Genomic DNA, 19868 nt, shown 5'->3' on the forward strand with positions numbered 1-19868 from the left:
TCCGAACAACCCCAGTCCCCAATTGATTCAGATAAACGATGCTCTACTGTATTATGTTTTTACCATAATAAAAATATAAAATAAAAGGTAAATGTTGAAACATACATTAAAAGCTGTAATACTATGAGTGTGTTTTAAAATCTATTAGTTTTGCTTTTTTGTGTTGCATGTGGACTTAAATTCTGATTATATGTCTTTCTGGTTAAAGGTTGTTTCGATTTGGTCTTTTGAGAGATGTATAAATAGTGCTCTACTGTATATATATGAGGTCTGACACAGAAAAAAATGAGAATGTGCCCGTATCTCTTTTTATTTACCAAATTGAGAAAATCAATTATGATCTCCTTCAAAATAGTTCTGAGTTGACATACAGCTGCATATGATGCTGCCAATATTCAAAGAAAGCAATTCTGCAGATCGAGGCTATTGAAGATCTTGATTGTCTTTGCTTTCACATCATCTACCAAGAAAGAATGGGTTACTTTGAACACCAACTTGATCTTTGGAAAGAGATAGAAGATAGAAGTCACACAAAACAACCTAAGGCAAATAAGGTGGAAATCAAGCACAGTGATGTCTCAATTAGCTAAAAACTGTTTCACAGAAAAGCACTGTGAACTGATCTATTGTCTTGGTGCAAAATCAAACTGTTTCTCCACAATTCTGATTGTTTTATTCTCATGTGTTCACACAATTTCATCAAGACTTCAAGGTAATACTGACTAGCCATTGGGAGCCCACTCTGCCATTACAATACCCTGAATATCAAAGATAAAAATCAACATAGCCTATGCTTTCTTTGCCTTCCAAAAATCATTTGTGCCATTCAAAACCACATGCATGAGACATGCACTCATCACTATAAGCTACGTACAATAATTGAAAAATATGTCATGGATTTCTTCAGTTTCACAAGAAACTTGATGTGAACTCACTGTTCATTCTTGCACTTCATTGCCCATTCGATTCCCGAGCTATATGTTAGTCTTTCTTTTTCTTTTTAGTTTGTTTTTGCATGTGTGTTGGACCTTGTATATATTTTTACATTTTGTACATTATTTTTCCACAAAACTTATCAACTTGTTTTTTTAACCTTTGTTTACTTGTTTTTGACTTATAAGTAATTTTGAAGAAAAATAAAAAAAACATTCATTTCTAATATTAATATCACTAGTAAAAATATAAATTTTCAAAGGCTCAGATAAGTTTAAAATATTTTAACACCTTTTGAGTCATCATCAGGGTATATTTCCATAGAAGAAAATTTAAAATACTATTTAGAATACTAATAACCTTTTAACTTAAACATATTCTAAAATCTTTCTATCTGCCAGACTAACTCCATTGGAACGGAATTTCCTTAAGCCCCCATATAAGAAATGAACAAACTTCTAGCTATTTGCTACTTGCAAAATAATCTTGAAACAATTTCAAATGTTTTCTATCTTTCTAAAATCCTCACCTTCCTGCACTGATTGATCAGCTTCATTATTCTAAAAGTAATACTAATTTTTTATCATCAAATTTAATTAAATTCTGTTTTATTGGAAAGCTCAAACAGTTACATTCAATGTTCTAAATAGTATTTTAAATTTTCTTCTGGGGATGTACACTCCTGATCATGAACTGTGGAAAATAAAATGTATTCACAACTTAATTTAATTAAGCTCTCCAATAAAGCAGAGTATGGTTAAAAAACTTATTTACTGAACTAAAATGAGTTCAAACAGTCAATAAATAAATAATTACAAATCATCTACCACAAAGAAAACTGGATGGATGAATGGAAACATATGTTTTCTACTCTGAGGGACCAAACCTAGAACCAGACAAATCATTGAATTTTCATGAATGATCTGATTCAGATATGTCAGGTTTCATATCTCATTCATCAAACTAGTATACTAATCCATAATAAGCAAGAATGAACTCTTATTAATTAATCTAGGCTAAGCAGAAATTAAGGGTAGGAAAAAAAAATTAGAAAAAGTATGTAATTCTATTTACAATTTAACAATTTAGATTAATACTGACCATCTTTGCTAAATATTTCTCCAATTGACCAACAGTTGTTAGAAGTTCCATTTTTAGACTTCGTCCTGTTCTGTCAATTAAAGTCTGTTCACCTGAAGCCCTTTCAAGACGAAATCGTAATCTTCTTGTCAAAATCTAAAAATAAAAAAGTGTTTATATTTTTATTCTTTATCTTTACTTAAAAGAATACCTTGTAAACATTTAAGAATGAAACTTGCTTCCAGTAATATTAAAAAAATTATAGTAAAAGTATAAGTAATTGTTTCTTTGAATTAATAATCTATTATAAAGTTGATTTTAATTTTTAAAAAGTGGAAATTAATTAGCATGAATAAAGAATTATAAATGATCTTGTTATATATAAACAGTAAGTTAATTTTAGTGGTAATATTATAAAACAGTTTGTTTAATTTCTGAAACATTTAATTTCAATTGCCTTTTTTAATATAACAATATAAATGAAATTGAATTCAAATATAAAATTTTTAACTAAAGGAAGTTCAAAATTTTTCATTGCCATCGTGTCAGAAGATATGCAAAACACCACCACTACTACAATACTATATAGTAAAACATTAAAGTAATTCAAACTTTTGTAAAAATTTAATACAATAATGTATCAAAAGCACAAATTATTCTGCAGGTACTAATAATGCATTGTAATAATCTCTTCTTATATATCCACATATGAAACATTCATTTTTGTTCCATAAATTTTCCAACCAAAGACAAAATAGTCTCCAGAATCAAATAAAAAGATATATGTTAATAATCTAATTGTTACTGATTATTATGTTACTGTTTATATTGTAAGCTCAGACCTAAAACATGACTCTCAAGTTTAATTATTCAAAAATACTTGCTTTTAAAATCATTTTCCTTATTTAATAGTAGTAATGTCAATAATTTTTGTCTAATTCTCATATTGATTATACAACGTAGTTCTTATGTTTTAAAAAATATATATAAAATTTGTTAATAATAAACTATAAACAAAAAAATCTTGTATCATCACGTAGATATAACTACTGATTACCATTTAGTAACATTATTCCAATTCATCATTAAAATCATTTAGTTTATAATTTGATCAAATATAAATTTTTAGTATTTCAACTTAATTTTCAGATGAAAAGATGAAATAGTTGAGCAGATTTCTAAATCAATGAAGAAAGACAGAAACACTCAATTTTACCCACTTTCACATGTTATTAATTTCCCCCAAATCAGATTTCTTCTTAATTAATGAGATGAAATTTATAAATAAAATTTTTGAATTGCATTAGAAAGGTATTTTAACATACATATAAACTTAATATTCACATCAGTGTTATTGAAGAATGTATTTTCACATTTCAAAAATCTATGAAACAAAAACATACAAAAAATATTATCTCTTACTTGTAACCCAGAACTGGAACCTGGAGTATCATAAAGATATACTGGTAATTTCTCTATTGATTCCAAAACTGAAATTAACTTTTTTACAAGAGCAATTGAAGGAACAACACTGAAAATAAATAATATTATTATTATACAGAAATCATTTTAAAATTTTATATGAAAGGTTCTATGAATAATATATATATATATATTATTATGTTGGGTTAAGTGAGATATACTCGGTTAACACCGGTGGCTGTGTACTATGCCGGACCAAAGTCAAGGCATAGTAACCAAAACAGAAATTAAAGAAGTGTATCAGTGTCTGTGTCTGTATTCAGGAATTTTCTCACAATATGACATGTATTCAATATAGTGGCCTTCTGTAGAGTGATGTATGTGTTTCTATTCAATTCTAATGTGCCCAGGCTTTTGTGTAGTGTGTGTGGTATGACACCTGTAGAGGAGAGAACAACAGGTACAATAAGCACCCTATCCATCCTCCACAGATGCCTTATTTCCTGGGCGAGTTCTGTGTACTTGCTAATTTTTTCAGTGCATGCGTTTTGTATATTGTGAGTGTTTGGAATGGATATGTCTATAATGTATGTGATTTTATTGTGTTTGTCAATGAGTGTGATGTCTGGTCTGTTGTGGTAAATTGTTTTATCTGTGATTATGGCTCTGTCGTAGTACATTTTGTGCGTGTTGTTTTCCAATACTGTCTGTGGAATGTATTTGTAGTATGGTTCGTGGATGTCTACTAATTTGTGTTTCTTTGCAAGCTCTTGGTGTATTATATTTGCTACTTGATTATGTCTGTGTAAATAATCTGTCTGTGCCAAGAGCTTGCAACCAGAGGTGATGTGTTGTATAGTTTCTGGCATGACGTGACATTTTCTGCATGTGTCATTTGTGAGTGTTGCATCTTTGAGTATGTGTTTTCTGTAGTTTTTAGTATTTATGACCTGATCCTGTATGGCAATCATGAATCCTTCCGTCTCCCCAAAGAGGCATCCCCGAGCTAACCAGCTGTTTGACGCAGTTTTGTCAACAAAATCCTGGGCCAGATCGTAAGGATGCCTGCCATGGAGTGCCTTTCGAGCCCACGATTGCTTAATGGTGTCTATGCTTTTTATATGTTGTGTTGTGTCCATATTATGAGAGTGTAAGTTTAATGGTGTGTTATTCGAGTCTGCTAGAGTTACTGCTTTATGTAATTGTGATGTTTCTTGTTTTTTGTAGAAAAACTCTCGCAGTGACTGTATTTGTTTGTAGTGAAGGTTAACTATGTCAATCAGGCCACGTCCGCCATCTTTACGTGGAAGGATTAATCTTTCTGTGGCGGATTTAGGATGATGTTGTTTATGCTTAGTAAGTGTTGTTCTTGTTTTCCTTTGGAGTTGCTCAAGATCAGTGTGAGTCCAATGTATAACTCCAAAAGAATATGTGAGTACTGGGATGACATATGTGTTTATTGCTTTAACTGTGTGTTTTGCATTTAATTGTGTTCTGAGAATAGCATTTAACCTACTTTGGTATTCTTTAATTAATCTTTGCTTTATTTGTGTATGTTCTGTTAGTTTGGCCTGTTGGAATCCTAAATACTTGTAGAACTCGCCCTCTTCCATGGATTCAATTATGTCTCCATTTCCAAGCGCAAAATCTTCTTTCTTCAGGATTCCTTTTTCTATGTGAACTGTTTTGCATTTATCTAGGCCAAATTCCATTTGTATGTCCTTGGTGTATGAATGTGTGATTTGTAGGAGTTGATGAAGTTGTTTTTGTGTGGATGCATAAAGTTTTATGTCATCCATGTACATGAGATGTGACAGTGTATACTGTGTTGTTTTTTCATGCCTGATATTGTAGCCATATTGTGTGTTGTTTAACATGTTGGATAATGGATTCAAGGCTAGGCAGAACCAGAGAGGACTCAAGGAATCTCCTTGAAAAATTCCTCGCCTAATAAAGATTTGGTTTGTTTGTATGGAAGTGTTATGAACCCTGAGATGTAGTGTTGTTCTCCAGTGCTGCATAGTGTTTTGGAAGAATGTAATGAGTGATGGATGTATTTTGTACATGTGTAGAATATGTAGCAGCCAACTGTGTGGAACACTGTCGAATGCTTTTCTGTAGTCTATATATGCCATGTGTATGTTTCTGTGTTGTTTGTGTGCTTGCCGTAGAATGACTGAATCTATGAGTAACTGTTCTTTGCATCCCTTGTGATTTCTACGGCAACCTTTTTGTTGTTCTGTTAGAATGTCGTGTTCTTCAACATGTTTGTATATTTTGTTTGCAATACAGGATGTCAATAATTTGTACAGTGTTGGGAGACATGTAATTGGTCTGTATTGTGTGGGGTCTGTGGTATTGTTGTTTTTAGGTTTCATGTAGGTGATGCCCTGAGTAAGAAAATTTGGCATGTCTTGTGGATTGATGATGATGTGTGTTAGGTGTTTAGCTAGTTCCTGGTGCAGTGATGTGAACTTTTTGTACCAGAAATTGTGAATGTTGTCTACACCAGGTGTCTTCCAGTTGTGTGTTCTGTTAACAGTGTATTGGAAATCGTGTATGTTTATTTCAGCACAGGGCATAGTTGGTATGTTGTGCAAGTTTCTGTTCTCCTCCTCGATCCAGCCTGCATCAGCATTGTGCGTGACAGCACTGGACCAAAGAGAAGACCAATATGTTGTGAGTTCTTCTTCTGTTGGTGTGCCACTGTGCTGTGTATCAGTGTTTGCTTTGTTATTAATTTGTCTGTAAAAGAGTTTTTCATTGTTTGTAAATAATTTATTTTGTTGTTTTCGTAGTGTACATGTTTTGTATCGTTTGAGTCTACGTGCTTTGGCAGCAAGTTTTTGTTTTAGTGTATCAATGTATTCTGTAATGTGTGTGTTGTGACGTTCATGTTTTGTGTGTGTTTTTATTTTCTTGAAAATGTTTTTGAGTTGTTTCCTTAATTTGGGTGTTATGTTGTTTTTAGTGTATTGTGTCAGCCTGCCTAATTGCTGTCTAATGTCATTTATTTGTGTTTCTATTCTTCTCTGCCAGGCAGGTTTGTGATAGAATTGTGTTTTCTGTGTATTTGTCTGTGATTGTACTTTCAGTCCATGTTGTGTCACTACTGTGACTGCCCCAGCATAAACTAATGTATGAATGTCTGAGAGTGTAGAAATTGAATGAATGTAGTGTGGTATTAAGTGAGTGTTTACATAATTTAGTGTTTTTCCTATTTCCTTTGACGCGTTGATTTTTGGTATTCGTGGTCGTTGTGTGGGATCTGTGCCTGTATATTTAGTGAGTGTTTCCTGAAATATAAGTGAGAGCGTATTAACTAAATCCATGTCTATGTTATCAGTGATGGATGAGGAAGTGTCTGTAGTATCATTAGTGGTAATTGTTGTATGTGTGTTATTATCAATGCTTGTTCCTGGATTATCCTGACAGGTTACATGATCTTCATTAATGTTAGATGTTTCTGTCTGTTGATGTATTTGATCAGCAACCTGTTGTTTGATAAGTTCAAGTGTTGTTTGTGGAATAAGGTTGTTGTGTATAATTGTTCTTTTTTGATCAACAACCCTTTGTTCGGTGACAGTGAGATGAGGATACTGTTGTGTGAATCTATGGTGTAGTTGTTGTCTGTATGCTGTCATGTTTGTTTCGAGTTTTGTGATCGTGTAGTAAGTACGGATGATAAACTCGTTCATTTCTACTCGTCCATTTCATCCGTTGGCGTGGTTTTCCAGCCTTTGTGGTCTGTGGATGCATTGCCACAAAAACACCAAGGCTGGGTTGGTTCCTCACATCTGTTGCGGGCATTGCAGTAGCCATGCTTGGGCCGGTGCTGCTTTCGCCACCGGTAACCAAGGGAGACTGTGGCCTATTTTTCGAACGTGAGCCTCTGCCTAACTCACGAACGCGGACCTTGTTAACCCGGGCAACGTCCGAGCCGGTATCACATTTAGATCTGGTTACTACCATGATACATATCTCCACAGAATGTGGGTGTGTGGTCACTCTTAGCTTCATTTCTCCCCATAGACCTTACTGGCATGGGTGTCCCTACCAGGAGCTTGTGCTCCAGCCTGCATTGCCCTATGGATCAGTAAAATTACTGGGCTCTCCCACCACGACCAGGTGGTGACCATGGGAGAGTTGTTGTTATTATTATTATTATTATTATTATTATAGAACCTTTCATATATATAAAAATAATAATTCTTTAAATATCATCATCATCATTAAAATTGCATTCAGTAACAAAACTGACAAATTTATTTTTAATGAATTTCAGAATAGTTATACATTAATATATTCTTAAAATTTAATTTACATTAAATATAATTAAAGAAAATAAATATTTGAACAAAAATTTAGTTGTGAAATAGTTAATTATGGCTTGGAAATGATAATAAATTTAAGGATTTCATTTATTTTCTATTATTATAGTTTTTTTTTTTTTTTTTTAATCTTTATAACATATATTATCATTTACAAGAATTTGCTACAATAAACTGGATAAGAATTTTAGAGCAACTGCTACATGACAGAATTTCTTTTGGCAGCCCAAACTCTACTTGAAAACTTTCATTTTAATTACTGATATAGCAGAAATACTTTTTCCTAAGTATTACTGCTATATTATTATGATATTTGATCAGTATCATATTTATATCAAAAATAAATGTATCTGAATACCAAAAACTATCATATTTATATTCCTTAACCCGTATGTTACATCACAACAAAAAAAGTATGGGAGAGACAGAGAGAGATTGAATTTAAACTGCATTGCATAAATTCCTCCTCTCTTTTGACTATAGATTGGTTCCTAGAAAATCTAACTTAAAATTAACCAAAAGATTTCCTGGGAAATGAGCAATATTCTTTAATATACATTAAATATAAATACAACTTTTCACAAAGATAAAATCTTTGCTTCTGTTTCTCTTCTGTTGTTTCGCACCATCAGCAGTTCATAAAAATTCACAAAAATACGGAGATGGCCTTCTTTTTTAGGCTACTGCCTCTACAATAAAAAATGCAAAATATAGTAAAAGCATACTCTGGTGCTCCTGTCACTATCACAATAAGCACCAGAGTATGCTTTTACTATATTTTGCATTTTTTATTGTAGAGGCAGTAGCCTAAAAAAGAAGGCCATCTCCGTATTTTTGTGAATTTTTTTGAACTGCTGATGGTGCGAAATGACAAAAGAGAAACAGAAGCAAAGATTTTATCTTTGTGAAAAAGTTGTATTTATATTTATTGTATATTTATTAAATGTAAATAACTGTTGGCCATGTTTATTTTTTACTATTTTTACTTAGAAATATTCTTGTTTGTATTAAATGCCATAATATATAATTAAAATAAAGCAAAATGAGTACATTACAATAATTAAAATATATCAAACATTTCTCACTATGGTTGCAACGTAAAACATCACAACTGCAAATTTCACCATTACAAGTTGCAAGTCATTGGGCTAATAAAGTACTTTTGGATACTTTTTGTGCACTATTTTCTTAAAAAGTAAATTATTTAATCAATTTAATTCTTTTTTACAATATCAAAAACTACAAGAACCAGTAATTTCAATCTATGGAAATGTTTAGAACTTTTAGAAATTATATTGTAAAATTCAAAATTAATATCCTCCTTAAGTTTATAGAATGCTATGAAAGTGACTTTTGTATTTAATATCATTTATAGTCATGTTCTCAACAATGTTTTAAATTGAGTTTCATAATCTGAGATTTTGAGCTGATAACTCTAGATTAAGGGTTACTTTACTTTTCATATTTACCAACCCAGTCTAACACTGGATTACAGAATGCTTGAATTGAAATGAAGAGTTATGTTAAAAGCTCTCTGATTTTTCCTAGTGCATCAGGATGTATCTGTGCAAATTGTCATGTGTAAATTACAAACAAGATTTCTAAGTTTAATAGATGATTGATTCCAGTAGTGAAAGAAATTATGCTAACTTCAACATAAAAGTATTAAAATTAGTTGCAAAATATAGAAAAGATGTATTAGAAAATAAAATTGAATGTGATACAAATAAAGAGACAGAATATAACAGTTATCAGGGAATTATATCATCACAAAATTACAGTTGTTAATACAAAAAGTTAAAATATAGCTGAAGCATATAAAGATCAAATGGAAGAGAAAGAGTAAAATTTTTTAAACTGGAAATCCTGTCACATAATTTTTTACATAAATTGACTGTTTATTTCACCACCAATTTCACAATAAAATTGCACATGTTATTGTGAAATTGGTTTTTCACTTGTTTCCATTTACACGATGTTGTGGGGCCGTTGCCTCAAAAGAAAAGTTATCTCCACATATAAGAATTCTGTTCTGGACTGTTGCTGGTGTAAAAGACGGAATGAAAGCAAAGATATTCTCGACGTTTTTATATTTTTTTTTAAAATTAAATACCATCCGCCAAGATTTTAAATATTTACTTTATAAATAATACCATTTAAATTATTTATCATTTTTTGTATTTTGTAAACTTTTGTAAAAATCTTACGTATGCATGGGAGAAATTTTGGGTCTTGAAAATATTCTGCACCCCTTTTCATAAATTGTATTGTACCACATTACTTCTTTTTACCTGCAGACAGCTACACTTAGTCAGCATATTGTCAGCAAAAAAAAATCAACAAGACAGCCAAGGAAGCAAATTCCCTGACTTTTTGACAATTTTTAACAAATTCCCTGACATTCCATGACTTTTTCTGAACACTAATGAAAATCCCTGACTTTCCAGGTATGTAGGAACTCTGAAAATCACAATTTATTTATTTTTTGTGAAATTCAAAAAAATACAAATTGCTAATTAAAATGTGATTTTGTCTCAAGATAAACAAAATTTTACAAACTGCTAATTTCAATAAATGGCTTTAATTTTATTGTTTATCAACATTACTTAATATTACAATAGATTCAAAATGATTTCATATTTTATATGTGTTTCACCCTTTATGCTAAACATTTTATACATAAAACACAGAAATTTATGTATGTAATAAGTAAATTATATTATGCTTAGGAAATATATTTTATATATTTTTAAATTATGCATATCCAATACTATCTTAATCAATACTTTAACTTTTAGTGTACTTTTATACTTTTATATTTAATAAACTTAATACAAATATAGATCTTACCCATCTAATGTAGATTTTTTGGAAAAACATTTTCTAAATATTCTCACTCTTTTCTTCAATAATTTATTGGAATGACAAACAAGACTTGTACCTTCATCATAACTCTAATAATAATAAGAAATCATAATCATTGAAATTAATAGAATTTGATTTCAGAATTTTGAAAAGCATAAAATAGCATAGTATCAATGTAAATTTTTTGATAAATTATATCACTTTTTAAATATACTATCTTTATATTAGAATTGGAGAATGCACACTTGTACACTTTGTTGTTATAACAAAAGTATTTATAAAATTGAATATTTTAAATCATCTCATTTAATAATAAAGTTTAAAGAGGAAAAAACAAATGTGTGCACTACATATCAACAGTAAAACATCAGCATTATTTTTAAAAAATGAAATATTAATATATAGTTTTATTCTTTACATTTATATTTTTACAAAAAAGCAAAACTGATTTCTTAACGTGACGATCGGGATATTGTGAACTTTATCATTTATATATACCTTTATAATCTTTTAACTATATTTTATGCAAACTCTAGATTTTATACAAAACGGAACGAAGTAGACCAAAAAGGGTTGGTTAAACGGGAAATCGACTGATAAAACTTTCTGATAAGAGCGGTCTAAACTCGATTCCCACGTGTTGAGTTCCTTGTTAAGACGAGTCAAATTTCGGTGACACGACTACGTCACCAATAATTTTATTGGTCCAAGAAGATCATCTCTTTTGACGAAATCAAAGAAGGGCCTGCAAACTCCCTCCCCATATAAAAGGGGAGTACGATGAGCAAGACGGGGAAGTTGTTACTGATCGTGTGTTTGTGCGCTCAAAAGGATAGTTCTGTCGCCGCCGATCCTCCCTCATCATCTATATTCAAGCCGAACTGTCGTCGTTACACTTCCTATCTGAACAACTATTACCTGTTAGTGGACAGAGTCATTTTCGACGATCAACAAGATCATCGTCTATAAGGATATCATCGATTATTACATCGACATCCGACTACATATCTTAAGGTATTTATCCTACACGCGAATATTTGTAAGCTCTCTCTCTCTCTCTCTAATCTGCGTGGAATTTATGTTCGCGGATCGTGTGTCCTGTATCTTATCAGCTTCTGTAAAGTAATCGTTTGTACCTAATTAGTCCTATGGAAAAAATAAACGGGTATATTTTTATATATAAATCTCTGGGTGCGTTCTTTTCGTCATCCTCTCCACTCGCTTCATTCCGGGTCTAACCCATACGTAACCGCTCGCGCAATTGATTTTCTGTATCAATCTAAGGATACAGTGGTGTCATCCTGACGTGGTATCAAAAAGATACCGGCCCTATGGTCACATTAATGTTCACTGTTATCACAGAAGTAAAGAGAGAGATACAATTGTTAAAACTTTTTTCATATAATATATTAAAAATGTTATGTATCTAATGCATTTGTATTTAGTACACACTTGAATTAAGCATACAAAATGTGTTTTCTATTTCTGACTGATTTTGATTGGATATATCTAATTGGCTTCTAAGGTAAAGAAGATTATAGCTACTCTTTGCTAATTTAGTCAAGTTTTGAACATAAAAATTTTTATACTGCCTGTATTTTTTGTATCATGTACAATTTTCCTTCAATAATAGAAATATTTCAAATTATTTCCATATACGTCTTATGAAGAAGTAATTTAAGTAGAAAAGAAAATTCCAGAATATAATCTCATGTAGCTTTCTGTGCCAAAGTGTAAATGTTCAAAGAGAAAGATTCCATCCAAGGTGGAAAAAAAAGTTATAAAAAATTATTAAAAGCTTGATTCATTCAAGAATGTTACTATTTGAGGTAAAACAGTCTCAAACAATTTGTCAAAACATTAGATAAAAATAAACTGTTTCAAGTACTGTATTTTCCCTCCAAAAAAAAAAAAAAAAAATTAGGTGATTAACCTGCAATATTAACTGGCTGCTAATACAAATTTAAGATTAGTGGTATTAATTTAAAAATATCAGTTAATAACAATAAATCAATACTATACTATGACAATAACATACTAATTCATAGGCCAGTTATCTTTAAAAACTACAATAATAAAATAAAAAGCATTTTTAACTTGGTAAGAGAAAATATCTATCTAGTCAACTGACCAGTTAAAACAAGCTTGTAAAAAATATTACACTATAAAATCTACAGCCTATATTCATTCTTCAACAGCTTTAATTTATTTAAGAGAAACATCATAATTTTTCTTAAATCAACCTTCCCTTATCCAATTATCTTGTAAATTGGCAAGTTCATCATTTATAGATAACGTTTCCAAGAGAAACAAAATAATCTTTCAAATAATTAGAAATAAAGATGAGAAATGAATAGGAATTTACAAATCAAAAAATTTATGCAGATTTCAGATATTGCAAATTGAGGTTGCACATTAGAATATTTTAAAACTGTACTTCAATAACAACGTAATGTGAGATAGTATTGAAAGATTTTATTACTTATAAATAAATTTATGTTTTGAAAGTAACTATACTATTAATATACTAAAATAACAGATGTCATAATAATTGCTTTTGATAAAACTGGACACTGATTTTCTAGTTGTTTTACTTCTAGAAGATAATATCTAACAAGGAAACTCTTTCAGGTAATGCATTAGAGCCTGGACTTGACTGTCTTCCAACATTCTTCAAAAAAGCATCTAAAGATGTGCTAAACATTCTACTGGTGAACATGTGTAAAGTAAAATTGAACAAGGACATTGAAAAATAAATGTATATAATAATGTAATGCCTTTTATTAGTAAAAAGTGTAATAGTTTTCTGTTTCTCCATCCATGCAAATCTGAGAACTTATTGATCCAACAATATATTTTCAGGCTTCTTTTGCACTATATAGCCTGAGAAAATTCAGCTTTTAGATATTTGATTATAAAGACTCAAGCTTGGCTGATATTATTATAAACATGTAATATTTCAAGAAATCAAGCTCTTTTTAAATATTAATAAAAGACATTCTATGAAATGTATAAATTATGTATAGTATGAAATAGATACATTAGTATAAATGTAAGAAAAATATAATTATTTGAAATAAGTTTAAATTCTTTTAAAAATACAAAAATAATTATATTTGTAATTAAATTAAATCAATCATAAATATTAAAACTCACATGCTTTCCTAATAATTTCAATAATGCTTGAACTAATCCACTACTATGTAATTCATAAGCAGAAACAGCTCTTTCATCTTGTAAAAGAGAAGCTAGTTCTTCCAAAGCACCTTCTAGCATTTTTTGCCATTTCTGCCATTCATTAGGCTATATAAACAATAAAAAAAAAATTAAAACTGACTTTTAGTTTACCACTAATCTAATATAAATTCTAACCTTTTTCCAAAAATTTTACTTTATTTTTAAAATTTTGTATTAATTTAACTGTTTCTTAAATTCAGTTTAATTTCTGTTTTTAAATCACAGAAAAAATTTTGATACTTACATGTTGAAAGTTAGAAGATTGTTTGTGACAAGCCCATTCAATTTGTGCTACTATTGTACATAATTTAGCCACAATTCCTCGAGGTTGTGCTTGAGCAGATTTGAAGTTGTTATCATATATTTTTCTTGCCTGAATTTTTACCTATAAATTAAAAATAATAATAATAATAATAAATTTAATATAAAAAATTTATAAGAGTAAATCAAAAGGTAATAAGCCAAACATTAGAACTACTTTGTATTTAATACATAAACAACAGTCAGAGGAAACATTCAAGCATTTGTCCAATTGTGAAACAAGGCATTCAATGGTTATTGATTCCTTAGGAGTCAATGAAAGTTTGAGGGGTGAATTGATAAAACTTTGCAAATATAAAAAAAAATTTTTTTTTTTAAATATTTAAAATTTTACGCATTTTTTGCTCTTAAATAAATAAGAATATGTATTTTAAAAATTAACTAAAAAGTAACTTAAGAGACTATGGCATATATATTATAGTATTGTATAATATATAGTACATAATATTGAAGGGATGGGTTGAAAAGATTGGCTCTGCAAATGTTAATTGTGTTCCTGTGACTAAAGAATGTGACATCAATTTTTTGTATTTGTATTTAGTCTTCAATTTATAATACTTTATGTAATAAAGAAGATAGCTGTACTCCAAAATTGTAAACAATAGTCTACAATACTCTGAAAATTAGCAAATAATAGTGCTCTAAAAACTTTTCCAGTAGAAGCAGAATGATAACTTCTCCATAAAATTCTTCTTCAAATGACAAAAACCTTTTAGTCATTTTTGTCAAAATGTTTGAAAGCAACCTTTGAATCAAAAGTAAGCTTTGATTATTATTTATGGAGACCATAAAACAAATGAAATTGAAAATGAAAGAAAAACACATTGCAACAGACTTAATTAAATATATGTGAAAATTAAATGAAGATTAAAAAAAATGGCATAACCTAAATAAATTAAATTGAAAAACTTATCAAAATTAATAAATTTTAAAATTACCCATGTAAACTAAAATAATAAAATGCAAATCATAAATTACATAATCCATATAAGCTATAAAATAAACAGCTGAGAAACAAACCTTGCAGTATACTACAGGAAAAAGTCACAAAATGTAAAACCTCTAATTTTTATTTTACAAGTACATACGATAGTGGTTAAACCAAGAAACACTTGCTGGATGTACAGTATATCAAAATAATTTCCAATAATATCTAAGAGGTTAGAAGATTTTTTTTCTTAATGACTAAATTCAGGGTCCATACAGACTGGAAAGTTGGGGAATAAGATTTTTAGCAGAAAATTTAGGGAATGGCATCAAATGTCAGAGAAAGTCAGGGAATTAGCAAATACTGTGGAATCCGTCTGTTGCTCTTGTTCCTTTTTGACCTGAATATGTTTTTAAATTTGGTTTGGTATAGAGGGGGAGGGGGTCTATGAAAACTGGAACGAATGGCAAGATTTGTCGCTCTTATATCTTGTAAATTATAAATGAAAATCTAACAGTTAGAATTTTCCCTCATAATTGAAGTTTAGACTATTTACAAAAATTTATAATATTTTTGAGTCTATCTTAATTCTTTTACATCACCACAGAAGTAACAGTTAACGTGGTTTTTTAAAGACAATACTTCTTAAAAAACAAGGGTAAAAAACAGGTAAAAAATCCACAATGTTAAAAATGAAAATTTTGTTGGATAGAGAGTTTATGTTTGTATTTAAAATGGTGAGTAGTGGGGTGTGCAGCTGTTAGGAGGGGTTTGTAGTTGCCTGTGAGCACTGAAAATGGCAATGCCACATGGCATTTGGGCAGTGTATAACTTGGGATTGCAAAAAGATAAGATGTTGAAATTGGTGTTGATTTGTACAGAATGACAGGATCTGCAATATTATTTAACAATAATAACTGACAAAACAGAATATGTAAAGTTATAAGCCAATAAGTGTGCGAGTTGAAGAAAATTTTCTTAATGTAGAAAAAATTGCAAAGGAAATGTATATCATTGAAAATAAAAATTTAAAAGGAATCAGAAAAGTCCAAATGACTAATGCCAAATGATGCAGATTGTATAGAGAGCATAAGAAAACTGAGTACATCAACTATGACAATATTTCAAAGTTCTGCCACCTGAACCGATAGCTATTGACTTGGAATGTGATAACCACCAAGACTTCATTTGTTTACATTTTATCCTTCCTCTAATAACACAAAGGCAGATTCATGCCTTAAATGATTGTGACTGCATCCTATACACAACTTTCCCAATTTTTTTTTACCTGTTTTTTGACGACTTTTTATTCCTGAAGAAAATTCTGTGGCTGAATCAACAGTTGCTAGATCAGACGGTGTGTATGGAAAAGGGAAGATGTCTCTTTCGCATTCCATCGAGTGGGAAGAAGAAAATGGTTTCAAAACATTAAATCACTTGATGAGTGCCCATCCTTTGTGGCTAATGACAAATGATTTCAGCGAAAATAAAGAAGAGAAGTTGACCTTTGAATCTAATACCATTTCATTCTAAATTGGAACGCTTTCGGTTAACCGATGTTTTGATTGATCTGTGTTTAAATAATTGATGCTCTACTGTATTCCTATTCAACACTGTCTGGAGAAATACATAGCAGTCGAAACTCAACCAAGTTTTGTATGCTGACATTTCAAGAAATGAGGAACAGGTTTCTAAGGATGAAAAATTTAATTCCAAAACACTATGGGATTTGTGGCACTGCAAGTGACAAAAACAAATACATAGCATATGCATAATGCTTATATGTTATGGTCAACTGCTGGGTATAAAACTGTCTATGTTATGTGAAATACCATTTGTATTACTGCATATCAACAGTAATGGTCATTACTGTGCCTAAATGCACCTTTCCTGTAAGGAAAACAATGCCAGTGTTGCTATTGTGCTTTGAAAGTTCAACTTAAGAAATTGTGTCAAGGTATTTTTTGTTGCTCACAACACCCAAAGTCTTATAGTGGTAAACTTTGAAACTAAATTTTCTCCCATAGAAATCTTATCCACATGTCCAGAAATGTTAGAATACAAACTTTGGTTAAGTTTGGAATCTTCATATCCTTCCATATAGTATTGAATAGACGTACTTTAATTATAATCCCCATGTATCCCAATCCCCATCATTCAGTCAATTCCAAAAAATTGTTCATGTTATTGTAGAAACTGATGTCTTTGGATGTTAATTAACTAGTACTAGAGATATAATTGAATGTATAGTAATATAAATATAGTTGTATTGCTAAACATTCAAATATTGCTTATATACTGTGTAGCAAAGATAAGGAATGATTGCAATGATTAATTAAACTTTAGTGATGTTATAAATACAATGTTTGAAATGCAGATGAGTAAGTCATTATATATTAAAAAACTAATCAAATTTTTTTTAATTTTTAAAAATGAATTGTTTTAAATTATTTCATTTTGTCTGTTGTTTTGACAAATTAGATATGCAGTATATTATCATCAACTTTAAAATCACTATTATAATGCTACATAATTACAAAATTTCAATCATAATTATTATTAAATATAATTAAATTAGAATTCAAAAAAGCATTTATTCAAATAAAGATTATTGCCATATTAATCTGATATTTTCAGAAATCAGATGATAAAATCCCTACATAAATAATCATATATTCAAAAATATTTAAAATGTATCCGACTTCATTAAATCTAAAATAAATTTACCTTTTGCTTTAAAGCTTCCATTTTTGAACGATGTCTTCGTCCTCTTCTTCCTGTCCAACCAGCTGCAAACTCTGCTCCTAGTGATGTTTCTGCCGTAAAGGTATGTTTTGTTCCTCGATTAGATTCGAAAATAAAACCAGGCAAATCTTCTCTAAGAATTGTGGCTTGCTGTAAACAATTTGTTATAATTGTATTGATTTTTAAAATGTAAGTATATTTATATATACAGTGAAACCCCTCTATAATGGACATTTGAGAAGGGGAAACTCTCTGTTAAAAGAAGGTGGCTACCCAAGATAAATTTATGATGGATTTATGATCTTTTATACACATCACACATATCACTTATGATGGAGTGAAATTTTTCTACCTATCCACTCATTGATAGAGACAGTTGTATTTATTGATTGAATGTGTCATAAGCAAGAAGACTAACCTCTCTAAGCTAATGACCCTACTTTGGATTGTCGATGACCAATCCAAAATAAGGCCAGTAGCTTATGAAGAGATCCATCTTTTTGCTTATGATGTGATCACTCAATAAATGCAACTCTCTCTATTACTGATTGGCTATTTATAAAAATTCTTGTACAATAGAAAATAGTGCGAGATGTTAACAGTTGTCCACATCTTGCACTACTTTCAGTTGTTGACAGTTGTATTCTTAACCACTCAGCAGTGAGCAATGAATATATTTGTCAAGGGCGATCATGTGGCAATGGTGAGGGATGTATATATTTGCTAAATTCTTTTGGGGGTATCGCCAAAAACTACCATGAAAAAAAAATTCACATAAAAAATGAATTATGTAACAATAAAAAAGACTTTTCTTTACTAGACATAACTGTTTACAAAATCTTTTTCCGAAACAGTAATGAAAAAAAAAGCGTGAAAAAATACTTCAAAAATTTCCCACATTTCTTCCCCACAACTAAGTGGTAGTGTCACATCTGACTGTTCCACTGTTGAAAGGTTAATCTGTGGTGAATACAGAACATATACTTTTTCCATGTTAAAAAGAGAATCTGAATATTAATAAGACTCCACATAAATATCTGATGTTAAAAGAGAATGTGAAATTTCTGAATATCACAAACAGGATTGTTCTCTTGTGTTCTTTAGACACATTTCTTAACTCTGCTTCAGGCATGAATCGTGTTCTGGTAGCAATGTAGCAAAAGAACTAAAAATACTTTTGTTAAGTGCAAGTATGATTGGAGAACACAAGAAACCCTTGGTAAATTGGAAGCCTGCCAAACCAAGATGTTTTAAGGTGCCTGCAAAGCTAAGTTGTTTCAAGAATATAGACGTTACAAAATTTTAAATTGAATGGAAATGAAACAGAAAAGTATGGATGACAAATTATGACAAGTGACTGTCCTAAACAGGAAACTGTTTTTTGAAAATGCTGCATCACATCTGTACAGAGAATGTAAAAAGAGAGAGAAGGTAAAAATAACACAAGACAACACATATAATTGTGAGACTGAGTGAATGTTTGCAGAACTATTTTCAACCTCATCAATATGAAAAATGTTAGTGCATAGGAAAGCATTATTTCTACTAATTATGGGTGTAAAGTGCACATGCTTCCTACAAACTGATGTAAACAGACACACAAAGCAAACTCCCACAATAGCAAGTTAGTCAACATAAAAATTTTTACTATGTCATAATAAAACAGAGCAGTCAAATTGATTTTAAAAACTCAACATACAGTATTAAGTTTTTGGCATCAATTGACTGCAACTGCAAAAACTTCAAACAAAAAGTTAACTCAATGACAATCTATTATTTCCTTTAAGACAGAGCAACACATCAATCATAACACAAAAAAATGTCTTATGAAAAAATGTCTGCTTTAGAGAAGTTTCACTGTACATATTTACAAATCAAAAAATTATCTAAATATCAGTTAAGTTAAATTAATTATTTTAGTTAATTAATTGAATAAATTATTTTTCTAATGTCTATAGAAGAGCATTTTCTTAAAATTTGAGGAATGTGTTCAAGAAATATGACAA

At 30.2% G+C, this 19868-nt stretch overlaps 1 protein-coding gene across 8 annotated transcripts in view; it reads right to left on the bottom strand.

The window, feature by feature from the left end:
* Positions 1-19868, bottom strand: part of Ufd4 (ubiquitin fusion-degradation 4-like) — a 166108-nt gene that overhangs the window by 71315 nt on the left and 74925 nt on the right. For all 8 annotated transcript variants that reach the window (XM_067280333.1, XM_067280332.1, XM_067280330.1 and 5 more), the window contains 6 exons: positions 17845-18012; positions 14113-14253; positions 13788-13934; positions 10617-10720; positions 3436-3544; positions 2035-2169 (listed from right to left, as the gene is read on the bottom strand). In XM_067280333.1, coding sequence (XP_067136434.1) covers positions 2035-2169; positions 3436-3544; positions 10617-10720; positions 13788-13934; positions 14113-14253; positions 17845-18012 — 804 coding nt within the window. The remainder of the gene's footprint in view (positions 1-2034; positions 2170-3435; positions 3545-10616; positions 10721-13787; positions 13935-14112; positions 14254-17844; positions 18013-19868) is intronic.

The sequence above is a fragment of the Centruroides vittatus genome, unplaced genomic scaffold, assembly GCF_030686945.1.
Source record: "Centruroides vittatus isolate TY-2023 unplaced genomic scaffold, ASM3068694v2 contig_883, whole genome shotgun sequence".
NCBI lineage: Eukaryota > Metazoa > Arthropoda > Arachnida > Scorpiones > Buthidae > Centruroides > Centruroides vittatus.